General features: G+C 38.9%; 1 protein-coding gene across 1 annotated transcript in view; it reads left to right on the top strand.

Moving 5' to 3' along the window:
* LOC126470744 (mucin-5AC-like) overlaps positions 1-13,136 on the top strand; it is a 293,641-nt gene that overhangs the window by 248,759 nt on the left and 31,746 nt on the right. The window contains exon 16 of the mRNA XM_050098750.1: positions 11,689-11,932. Within this exon, the coding sequence (XP_049954707.1) occupies positions 11,689-11,932 (244 nt within the window). The remainder of the gene's footprint in view (positions 1-11,688; positions 11,933-13,136) is intronic.

Below are 13,136 nucleotides of genomic sequence, written 5' to 3'. Positions count from 1 at the left end.
CATCAAGACTGATACTGGGATTAGTGATCACAAGGTCGTTGTAGCTAGGGCTCAATACCGTTTCTTCCAAATCCACCAGAAACAAACGCAAAATAATTTTATTTAAAAAAGCGGATAAAGTGTCACTAGAAGCCTTCCTAAGAGACAATCTCCATTCCTTCCGAACTGACTATGCAAATGTAGACGAGATGTGGTTCAAATTCAAAGAGATAGTAGCAACAGCAATTGAGAGATTCATACCTCATAAATTGGTAAGAGATGGAACTGATCTCCTGTGGTACACAAAACAGGTCCGAACTCTGTTGCAGAGGCAACGGGAAAAGCATACGAAGTTCAGAAGAACGCGAAATCCTGAAGATTGGCTAAAATTTACAGACGTGCGAAATTTGGCACGGACTTCAATGTGAGATGCCTTTAATAGGTTCCACAACGAAACATTGTCTGGAAATTTGGTAGAAAATCCAAAGAAATTCTGGTCGTATGTAAAGTAAACAAGCGGCAAGACGCAGTCAATACCTTTGCTGCGCAGTGCCAATCGTACTGTTACCGACGGCTGTGCCGCTAAAGCGGAGTTATTGAACGCAGTTTTCCGAAATTCCTTCACCAGGGAAGATGAATGGAATATTCCAGAATTTGAAATACGAACAGCTGCTAGCATGAGTTTCTTAGAAGTTGATACCTTAGGGGTTGCGAAGCAACTCAAATCGCTTGATACGGGCAAGTCTTCAGGTCCAGATTGTATACCGATTAGGCTTTTGACACTGTTCCTCACAAGCGACTACTAATCAAGCTGCGGGCTTATGGGGTATCGTCTCAGTTGTGCAACTGGATTCGTGATTTCCTGTTAGGAAGGTCGCAGTTCGTAGTAATAGACGGCAAATCATCGAGTAAAACTGAAGTGATATCAGGTGTTCCCCAGGGAAGCGTCCTGGGACCTCTGCTGTTCCTGATCTATATAAATGACCTGGGTGACAATCTGAGCAGTTCTCTTAGGTTGTTCGCAGATGATGCTGTAATTTACCGTCTAGTAAGGTCATCCGAAGACCAGTATCAGTTGCAAAGTGATTTAGAAAAGATTGCTGTATGGTGTGGCAGGTGGCAGTTAACACTAAATAACAAAAAGTGTGAGGTGATCCACATGAGTTCCAAAAGAAATCCGTTGGAATTCGATTACTCAATAAATAGTACAATTCTCAAGGCTGTCAATTCAACTAAGTACCTGGGTGTTAAAATTACGAACAACTTCAGTTGGAAAGACCACATAGATAATATTGTGGGGAAGGCGAGCCAAAGGTTGCGTTTCATTGGCAGGATACTTAGAAGATGCAACAGGTCCACTAAAGAGACAGCTTACACTACACTCGTTCGTCCTCTGTTAGAATATTGCTGCGCGGTGTGGGATCCTTACCAGATGGGATTGACGGAGGACATCGAAAGGGTGCAAAAAAGGGCAGCTTGTTTTGTATTATCGCATAGTAGGGGAGAGAGTGTGGCAGATATGATACGCGAATTGGGATGGAAGTTATTACAGCAAAGATGTTTTTCGTCGCGGCGAGGTCTATACACGAAATTTCAGTCACCAACTTTCTCTTTCGAATGCGAAAATATTTTGTTGAGCCCAACCTACATAGGTAGGAATGATCATCAAAATAAAATAAGAGAAATCAGAGCTCGAACAGAAAGGTTTAGGTGTTCGTTTTTCCCGCGCGCTGCTCGGGAGTGGAATGGTAGAGAGATAGTATGATTGTGGTTCGACGGACCCTCTGCCAAGCACTTAAATGTGAATTGCAGAGTAGTCATGTAGATGTAGATTTAGATGTCGTAGGGATTGATGTGACCCACGACTTGCAGACAACTGCTCTCTGCATGCTCAATGGCCACAGACAAGACCTCCACCACATCTCACATCAGATGCCACATCTCACATCAGATGGGGCTTGCAGCCAGATGTCCTAAGTGCACATCCACTTTTTCCATCTCTGAAAACTCATATCCTCTATAATGCACCTAATATAGGAACTCCCTGTACGTAGCAAATCTGTGCCACAGTTTGCCTGTTCAGGCCCTGCTGTAGGAACAGCCATCTGTTCACTCACAGGGCAAGTAGTAGAGGAGAGACAGTCAGTCTCCATATTGGTCCTCTACCTCAAGTGGTGCGAACGTATTACCAAGTGTCACTCATCCTGCTGTGAGGGTGGATCCACTGTTGGGTACACTAGGAGGTACCTCGGTAGCAGAGCCCATGGGCCAAACAAGTGACACCTGAGGCGTCCGAAGTGATGTGCCAGATGCTCTGCCACTGCTGCACCCCCCAGGCAACAGCTGGGAGACTACTGATATAACCAAAAGCACATTCAGCTGTTCGCAAATTAAACTTGAGACTTGACTATAAAAGCACAGGCAGAAACCTAGATATTCATTCTACCCTCCTGACATGTCATCAGTGGAGGCTGGCACCTTATGAGCTGTGTAGCTAGCTGTTCAGAAGAAATGACAACTGTGCTGCTGACTTCCTGATTCTACATTTTACTGTTACAAAATGCAAGATTGAACCTTATTAATAGAGTAATGTGCAGAAAATTTAAAAGTATAGGCTAAAAAAACACAGTAAAAGCAAAATATGTAACTTGCTGCTCTGCAGGTGTGTACCAGGTGACAGTTGTGGCCTGCCTGATAAGCTTATTAGACTGAAATGAATGATCCCTGGCTCTTCAAAACAAATAAATGAATAACTAATGCGCTATAGACTGCCTGAATATTCTCTTACAGTTACAAAATGTGAGATTAAACCTCTTAAACAGAAGAACAAACATGAAATTTAAGAAATATACTAGAAAGAAAACAAAGGAAAAGCTAAATCTTTTACTTGTCACTGTGAAGCATAATTTCTGATCAAATCAGGCTATCTGCATGAAAACCTTTGGCTGGTAGAAATGCAATCAGAACCACATTTGTTGTTGTTTTGGAGCAACATGTCCCTACAAGCCTTCTGTAATGCTGGAATATTTATTATTAATGCAACTGAATAGTTGCATTGTGTCTCAGTTTCATTTCATAAACTATTTACAGTATGTCCAAGATATTTAGTAAGATACAAATTATGCTGTTGACGACAAATAAGAATTGTAATGGATGAATTGTATTTATCTCCTCCTCCTCCTCCTCCTCCTCTTTCTCATACGTCAACATCTTGTACATTGTTTAAGCAGTAGTTATACTTCCACAAGTATTAGCAGTGTCTCTTACTATGTGCAAGTACTGGATTTGAGTGTATTGAAGTGAGATCATAAGGAAAATGGGCTGAATAAAGTTATATGTAAAGCACAGGCACTTAATATATAGAAAACTGCAGCCCAAAAACAACTACAATTTCCAACAACACGCTAGTCGCAACATGGCAAACTATTCTAGTCACAATGGTGACAAAAGTGCTCTCTGTCACAAGGGTAGATTCCTGTAATTACATTACTCTTAAATTTTATATTAAATACAATGAAAGAAAGAAAAGAAAAGACACCAGAGAGAGGATCTAGTTAAGATTAAAGAAAGGTTAACTCTAGGAATAGACAGTTTGTTAAACAGAGCTTTTCATTTGGGTAATAGGAAATGTGTGTGCCAAGACATGTCACTTGGTATAGGTGCTTTATATAAAATGGGCAGTTTTAATAATCATAAAAAACAGCCTAGTAGGATTGAGCAGTTCCTGGATGAGATATATAGACAATGTGAAAATTTCCCAGCTTGCCACCAAAAGACTGTGTGTTTCTGGACAAAAATCAATTTACTTTTCAACTTATAACATTCATCTAAAAGAGACTTCGTACAGTGCTTTTACTGGGAGTCGATTCCATCCCTAAAATGTAATTCTGGAAGTTCTGCAAATGCCCGTACGTGGTTACAATAAACCCTCAATTGGACTCAATCCCGTACACAGATTTCTTTAAATGTGGGAGTAGATGGAAATAAGTGGGTACCAAATGTAGTGAACAGAGTGGATATCCCAACAATTCATGCTTCAAATGCTGTATTTTTTTCCTTTGTGAAAACACCCTTGTCGGCAGGTCCATTGCGCTGATTCCTTTGATTTCCAATCCTTTCATGTATTTTTCATCCAGTTTGTCATGAATGTCTGTGTAATATTTGCTGTGTATTTTTTAATTCTATGAAAGGTAATCAGTAAAAGGAATCCCGTTTTCGTCTCTGACCGTAATTTTCCTGATGAATGAAATAAGACTGCCATTTGTGTTGGAGGGCCATCGAAATCCTTCCCCTGCTTAGATTGCAGTCTTGTTTCTGGTGTGAAGTGGCGAACTTCTCATCTACAGTAACAGATCTGTTCGCAACACAGCCCAGACATTGCTGAGATTTTTTGCGTCTTCTGAGTGCCCTACAAATATGCCTTAGGTTTTAGCTGTTTCACGTATCATTAATTGCCGATACAGTGTTATGTACTTGGTCAGTGTATTTTCATCTCAGGTTGAGTTTAGGATGCTCTTCATTTGGGTCATCATCTTCATTTATTGATAAATTTTGACTCATTACACACAGGGTGTTTATAATTAAACTTTCGCTTCTTGTATCAGTGTAGACAGAAAACTATTTACCATGTGGGGACCCAACTCAATGGGAATGATGTTCAGACTGTGTGCTGCAGGATTTGCATTGTTAGCAGTGTTTGTGTCATGGCTTGACTTCAGGTACCAGTACTGGTTCAGCGACATAGTTAAAACACGAGCATCAGTGTGCATTACAGTTACAGACAGTGAACATGGGTATGCACAAGGTGAGCAGGGCTTTACTCATAAAGCTGTTGTATCAAAACAACAGCAGTAGTGCTGCTGCTTTTCGCGAGTATCAACATATTGCTTGTGAGGTGGTCAGTCGATTACTCTGTAATCCATGTGGAGAAAACCAAATCATTGGCCAATCATTCCAAATTGCGTGGCCACCGAGATTGCATTTGAACCCGGATGATTTCTGGCTGTGGGGTCACCTAAAGGACAGGCTTGGCTTATCAGTGGCATACTATCACTCATTGTTATCATATTGCATCATAAGTGATTATTTATGATGCCATTGAGAAGAAAAGATACGCCTACAAATGTGTGTGTGTGTGTGTGTGTGTGTGTGTGTGTGTGTGTGTGTGTGTGTGTGTGTACAAAGTTTCCATAAAATCTGGTAGAAACAGTGTCATTGGTGTAAAAGTCACGTAATAATAATATAGTATAAAATGGAGATAGTAGTTTTGATTAGTATGTGATTTTATTCAGTGATCATCCTTTGTCTCTTGGAAATAGAAGTCTTTGAAACTTATTTTTATGTCGTCATCAGTCTGTGATGCCAGGAAAATTATCTGTGTAATTGCTGAATTAGGAACTTTTGACACTGAATATTTCAGGAACACATTACAAGTTGCACTTTGTTTACTCCACTTCAGAGAATGTTGTAAAGAAGGGAGATGACAGGCAATTTGGTTAAACCTTGAAATAGCCTGAACTCATTTTACACTGATGAACCAAAACATTATTACTTCTGCTCAAGTCAATACTGAATGATGTCTGGTGGCATAGTGGGAATGTGAAGTGGTAAGGAAAGTATATAAGTAGAGCAGAGACAAATTGGGAATTCGACTGATACAAGCAACTTTGACGAAAAGGAAATTGTTGTGGCACAGCACCTAGGAATGAGCAACTCAGAAATGTCAAAGCTGGTCTACTGTTTACGTGTCACTGTCATGAATATCAGTGGTAAGTGATTGGAGGATGGCAAAACTGTGAGTAGGTGACAGGGTGTCGGACATTCATGCCTCGTCATGGAATGTGAAGGTTGCTGGCTTGACCACTCTGTAAAACAAAATAGGCAGTGATGTATCGCAGATCCAGTGACAGAGTGCAATGCTGATACACACTCAAGTGTTAAGGTGCACACCATTTGGCACACCTTGTCGAATGTCAACCTCTGCAGCAGACAACCTCTGTGCTCTCCCTTCTAGATCCGACAGTCATCAGCTACATTTACAGTCGGCATAGGATTGTCGAGATTGAACCGTGGGTTGTTGGAAACGTGTTGCCTGATTGGATGAATCACATTTTGCTTACACCAGTTTAATGGTTGTGTCCAGAAACGTAATCATCTGGGCAAATGGATGCTTAGAGTGTGCACTATGCCACAAGTGCAGTCCAGTGGGACCAGTATTGTGGTGTGGGTGGGACATTTACCTGAGCTTTGTGGGCCCTGTGGTAGTAAATGAAGGCACTGTGACAGTTGGGTACCTGGAAATTATTATGTGAGCTACCTGCAGTACCCGCATACTTGATGTCTTCTATGTTGGTGATGGCATCTTCCGGCAGGCTGTCCGATTCGCGAGACCAGAACTTTGATTCAGTGATTTGAGGGATACAATTGTGAATTAGTGTCGATTGAATTTGCCTTATATGACCCCTACGGAACACATCTGGAATGCTATTTGACACCAGCTCCTCATCCTCAAACCACCAATCCGTAATTTGCAGGAATTATTGGGTTGGTGCTTAAGTTTGTGCTATTTACTTGTGATTATTTGATTGATTTTCTTCTATTTGGCATTTGATTATTTTCAACAGGAACTTGTGTGTTATTAACAGCTCATTTTGGCCATTTTCAAGGCTAATCAATGAGTGTCAAGTAAAGAAAAAAAAAGAACACTTGTGATACAAAATACTGTTTTGAGTGTAATCGAGGATGAGAATAATTTGTGGTGTGTACAGGAGGGAAGCATTTGCTGAGAGGATGGTGCAGAAATGGTTTTCTCTTCCCAATGTGGAAAATAGGTCTTGTGTGATGTACTGCGTTGCGGAAGACCTTATCTTTTGGTGAAAACTGCCTAAATCAGTTTATTCATAATAAACCTCGCCAAACAATGTGGGAATTGGCAGAAATTGTGGAATACAATCACACAGCCTTTTTGTGCCATTTGCATTCATTGGGTAAGTTGCCAAAATTTGGTACACGGTTTAAGCAACTCTAACAAAAATTGGTGAATAACCATACATTCATCTCTGTTGGCCTGTCGACTTGTCGTAAATGCGAGCCATTCGTCAGGAACATTGTTACAGGCTATGAGAAAGTTCTCGTATGTGAACTTAAAGAGGAGGGAAGAGTGGCTCAACCCAGTGAAAAAAGCAACATCCCCTACGAGGGGTGGTGCACACCCTCAAAAAATGATGTTGTGCATTTTGGGGATCAAACTGGCATTTTTCATCACAAATTGTTAGCCAGAAATGTAGTGGTAAAGGCTGCTATGTATACTGAACCGCTAAGACATCTCGTCGTTGCTATCGAAAAAAGTATATCCAATAAATCTGTGTTGTTACTCCAGGATAATGCATGCCTTTATACGACCAGAACCACCTCAGGTCTGATTGCTGAACTTGGTTGGGAACAATTTCCTCACCCTCCATGTTCATCAGACTTAACCTCTTCTGATTATCATCTTTTCTGGTCTCACTTTAACAATGTTTAGGGTCAAGTGCTTTATGATGAAGTCTCTCTTAGTAGCTAGTTAACTGATTTCTTCAATTCAAAACCACTACTATTCTACAGGAGAGTCACAGAATTCCTGACTGAGCACTGGCAGGAGGTCATTGACAAAGATGATGATTACATCGCTGAGCTGTGTACCAGTCTTGTTATTTTGTATTGCAATGTAATATAGTGTAGTGTTTTTTATGCTAATAAAATAAAATCATGGTATTGTAAAAATGGCATAAACTTGTACACTGATCCTATGTGACCTGTGTTTAGACATCTGGAGCTACATACCTCATGCAGAGCCACTGCTTTATTGCATGCCGAAGGTGGACCATCATGCTGTTAAGCAGATGCTCATAATGCTCCCTCTCACCTGTGCATGTTTCCTCTTACTATTTCTCTGATTTTCTTTGGCACTTGTAGTTTAACTTGTTAACGACATTTAGAGGTGTGTGATTGTGTTGCTGCATTTGTCATTTTGTCTTTCAGGATAATATGATTATATGTTTAGACTTAAGCATTTCTGTTTTACTAAAAAATTATTTCCTAACTACCTGTGTGTGCAGTTTATTTATTGTGTTAATTTTACTTTATCTCAGTTTATGCTTCAGAACTCAATAACAGTTGTTGCTGAGTTTCTTGTGTCTTCCGATACAAATAGGACCATGTCCTGCAATGTACTTGTAAATTCACTGGAAATGTGCCATCATGCACTAGTTTACTGTCTCTCTGAATTTTTATTTCACATTCTTGCTGCTTTTGGAGAATTAGCCTACATCAATATTACTTACGTTTTTGAATTATGTGCCAGCAGTTTTTTTCCCATTCTGATAATCTGCTTATTTGCTTCACCTTTTAATGTTGATCGCATTTGATGATCCAGATAAGATATGGAAAAATGTCAATTTGTGGAGGTGTATGAAAATTGTGAAGAAATGTACAGATCTGCAAAGTCTAGAAATTTTGTGAAAACTTGCATGTGTCTATCTCAACATAAGTGACTGTAATTCTGTTTCTAATCCAGATACAGCAATGGGTTTATTGAATCTTCACATTCAAGGTCACTGACCTTAAATTTTGATCTTGATTATCTAAATAAAAAATAATAAAATTAAAAAAAACCTTCAGTTTATAACCTTGGTATGCTACTAAATACATGGCAAATGTCATGGTGGCACGCCAAAGGCATCATGACCAAAAACGTATTCCATCTACATCACTATACTGACAAAATGCAGTAAGTGGCTATGTACATAGTTGTTTCCAAGAACAGCAACCAATAGCAGTCGCTATTCTGGGAAATTGGTGAAAATTTCTTGCTATGAGCAACCAGAAAGACTTTTATTTCAGTCAGTCATCATTACTTGTTTCATGGATGTGGATTTTTTACTCAAACTGCAGTGTAGATGTGCTGTAAAGTAATATTTAATAGTACTTTGTAAAAAATGGATTTCATTTCAAAATCCTCCTACTGTTGAAATTCGTTTAAAAAGGGAGGTCATGCAAGAGTACACAAGAATTTGAGGAATATTAAGGAGTGGATGGTAAAATAGTGTCCTGATGTATTGCTGTGCGGAAAAATTTTCAGCAAATGTAGAAAGCAAATAGGTCTGTAAACCCCTGCAATGTTGTCTGAGCCATGCTAAGTACTTCCAGAGAAGACTTTATCTAAAGTTGAAATAGCATCGGATCTGGCACTAGACTCTTTAAATACTAGCACTCAGTTCTTAGGAGAATCTCCTGTGAAGAAAAAGAGGGTGCTGTGTGAGTAAAAGTACCCAAATCAAAAACTGAAAAAGGTTGCCTCAGCATTGGAGCATACTTATGTGGCACAACTGCAAAAAGAAGAGCGTGAAAAAATGGAGAAAGAAAAATCGTAGCCCAGCGGAAAGATAAGTTTCACAATATCTGTATGTATGTATGTATGTATGTATGACAATACAGATTTTGACATCACTTCGAAGGAGCTGGAGTATATGGAAAACTATGAAAGAATTTTCCACTTCAGATCACATGGTGCAAAGACCAAAACAGTTAGTAGCAGAACGTGGTATTTTAGTGATGCCAAATTCAAAGCCAGGTAAGACATATTGTGAAAAGACTGTTCAGCTACATGTGATCATGATGTGAGGCTGTGTGATGCCAAAAAGGAAAGACTGTGTGTATGTGAAAGAAAATTGAGTTAGGATACATAAGTAGCCAGGGTTGCACAATCTTACAGAATTGTATGCATATTTCAAAGATCCAAATGTAAATATTGCATTCTTTCGTGGGCAGAGAACAATCACTGATTCCTATTTGGAAAGAAATGCTGTTAACAAATTAACAAACATACATGGATATGTTGCAGCTATGTATGACAGTCATTGATGGGTTGCACAGGTCTTACAAACTTATGAAGAAACAGAACAGCATCTTGCATCTACATGGACCATCTTCATCAGTTGTGTTTCCTGCCATACTAGGCATTTGTGTTATAAGATGATGTGACATTCTCAGAAGACTGGATCCAGTGACACCAACTGGTAGGACATACCATTTCCCTTTGTCAGATCAGTCGAACATTAATATTTTAATTACTGGAGACATGTGAAAAGAGATGTAACCAGTTTTATTGCATTTACATTGAAGCTACTCTGTAAATGGTTCATAATACCGCCACAGTAATGTAAACCCTATTTTTGTATGACATTCCTTATGAATTGCAATCAGCGTGAAGCTCTACTGCTTAATTTTTCAATGATATAAGTTGCATTGCTGTATCCGGATTAGAACCAGAATTCTAGTCATTTATGTATAGACAGACTAGTAAATTTCACACAATTTCCAAACTTTGCAAACCTATAATTTTCTCCACAATTCTCATATACCTCTACAAATTGGTAGTTTTCTATTTCATATTTGGATCAGTGAAACCACCAAAACGTGAAAGAAATCCGAGATTGTCAAGTAGAAAATGTTAGTATCCTGCATTGAACTGATGTGGAATTACGCAGAACAGGGATGCACAGAGTTTGGACAACTTGCAGCCCGCCATTGATCTGATGGCAACCTGGCTCTCACTTTTTTATTTTTTATTTATTTATTTATTTATTTATTTTTCCCCCCTACTGAAAAGGAGAGAGCAGGCCCTTGTATAATTTAGTCCTTTTGAGTCCGTGTTGATTGAAATGATTATAAGTTATTGGTAGATAGTAAATTAAAATGTGGGAGGCTCTTTGGGTCAACTTATACTGGGCGTCCCTCCCTAAGAGTCATCATGCACATTTCCTCTGGTATTTATGCAGATATCTGCAGTATTTTTCCCCCCATTGTGTAGCTAGGGTCAGTCCAAATAAATGCTGCACATTGCATTTTTCATGCAACATCCACTGTTGATGGAAAGTGTAGATTTGTTTCCTGTTACGAATAAAATTATTTTTATAGTGGAATTTTATGTGCCCATTCAATAGAGTGGTCCCAAATTGGCCTAGTGCCTTATTTGTTTTATCAGTATCTATTAACAGGGGCAGCAAAACAAGAATAATAACCAGTAATCTGGCAGCAACTGAGCAGTGCTTCTGCATGGCAGTAGGAGTCAGCATGCGCCAGGACTGCACATGAGTCGTTACTGGAGTACTGGTTATTCCTCGTGCTGGATACATGTCGATAAAATTAATGTCGCACAAGACTAACATTAAGCCCACTCTATCTAATGGGAACTTATAATTTCACTTTGAAAATAATTTTCTTTGCAGTAGGAAACAAACTGAAGCTTTTTGTTGGCACAGGGTGTCATATGAAATGTGATGAGTGTTATTTGTTTGGACTGACTGTGGCTAAACATTGCAAATATCTGCCAAAACACCAGAGAAAATGCGCTGATGTCTCTTTAAGAAGAGACATCCTGTATATGTGAACCAACTTTTTACATAATGGAACATTAAATAATCATAGAGTAGGATCTGACCAATAACACTTTAAAGCTAATTTTTTGTTTTTCTATGATAAAAATTGAGGCAAACGTCAAAGCCATTGTGAAATCATTGGAGGGTCATGTTTCAAATTAAATTGTGTAAATAATTTTTCTGTGAAAATATACTGTTATAATATTTGTTAAATAAAATGTATATTTGTGAAACAAATGATGTGAACTGCATGTATAGATTGTTAATTTATTTTTCAACTCTTGATTGACAGCATTGAACATCAGCTGAAAACTGATCAAACTGAAGCTTCAATGCCTGATGTGCAGACACCTTTTTCAAGTTCTCGCGATGCATGTAAGCGCCTTATTCGGTATCACGTGTATAATGAAAAGGTCTTGAGCCAGAAAGATTTGGAGAAAGCTGATGAAATATTTGAAGCAACTGCGAAACATCTGTTAGATAAATTTCGGCAAATGATGAATAAATACAACTATTTGCTGTTGATGGAGAGCATGGTAAGCATGTGAACAATTGATGGACATGTATTATATTTCTAAATGAGGAGAAGGAATTTGTGTTTCCCTTCTTAACTTGTAGGAAATAGTTCTGTGAAATTGTACTGCTGTTTATGAAAGGAATTTTTGTATTTTCTGTTTAATTAATTGGTCATTAAGTCATCCTCATTATTTGCACTGTCAGGCTATTGCATTCGTAATTTTAGGATACCATGCTTGAAAGTTACAAGAAACTAGAAGAAATGTTGTATTTGTGATTTGCACTTTAAAATAACATTACATTGAGGTGAAAGTGACATCTCAAGATTACACCCTTTGAGGAATGTAGCAAGTCAGGCAAGTTTCTGCAGTCTAATTGCACTGATTTTGAAGAAAATGTTAGGATGTAATGAGTTGACTTAAGTAAAATTGCTAGACTTGTAATCGGAAGGTGTGTGGATCATATATCCAGCTGACCATTTTCCTAAATCCAACCAATTCCCTGTATCTCCTTAAGGAAGCTGTGTAACAAGCCACTCCCACCCTCATCCCCCCTCCCACACACACATCACCCTGTCTCCCTCCCTTGATGATCAGACATTGAACTTTTAACCTTTCTACTTTCTAGTGTCTTCCAGTTACAGTCTTTGTCATATTTCCCATTCCTAACGTAACTAATATCTGAAATGATGATGGTAGTCGCTCGTGGTATAGATTCGACTGACAAGGGAATGGTCCAGTAACACATGTTGAAACCTACCCTGAAAGTTATTACACAGGTACATTTGTCAACAGAAAACACGACACTACCCGATCGTAATTTGGAAAGGAAATTTCAGGTTGCCGTTCGTTGATAGTTTCTCTGACACTACAGTACCCAGTCACTATTCTCTCGAATGAGCCACCCAGGTAACATCTATTACAAATCATCAATTGCCTTTTGCAGTATTAGTAAGTATTGGAATTACAGATAAAGCTGAATTAATATTTATTGTGCTTTCGTGAGACATGCCTGTCTCCCCCCCCCCCCCCCCCTCCTAGTTCCACAGTAATGTGGAATCCAGTTAACGTTCTCAATGATGAAATGTGAAGAGCATGGTTTCCAGCCGAAATCACTTACTTCTCCTGAGGACATACTTATGTGTCATTTGTTAATTGATTTCCTTGACATTCATCCAAATGATATCGACATTTTGTTCGAAAGTGTGGATACGTTAAGAGAAAT

This window comes from Schistocerca serialis, chromosome 3 (assembly GCF_023864345.2).
Source record: "Schistocerca serialis cubense isolate TAMUIC-IGC-003099 chromosome 3, iqSchSeri2.2, whole genome shotgun sequence".
Taxonomy (NCBI): Eukaryota; Metazoa; Arthropoda; class Insecta; order Orthoptera; family Acrididae; genus Schistocerca; species Schistocerca serialis.
This window is presented reverse-complemented; position numbering and strand designations above follow the sequence as displayed.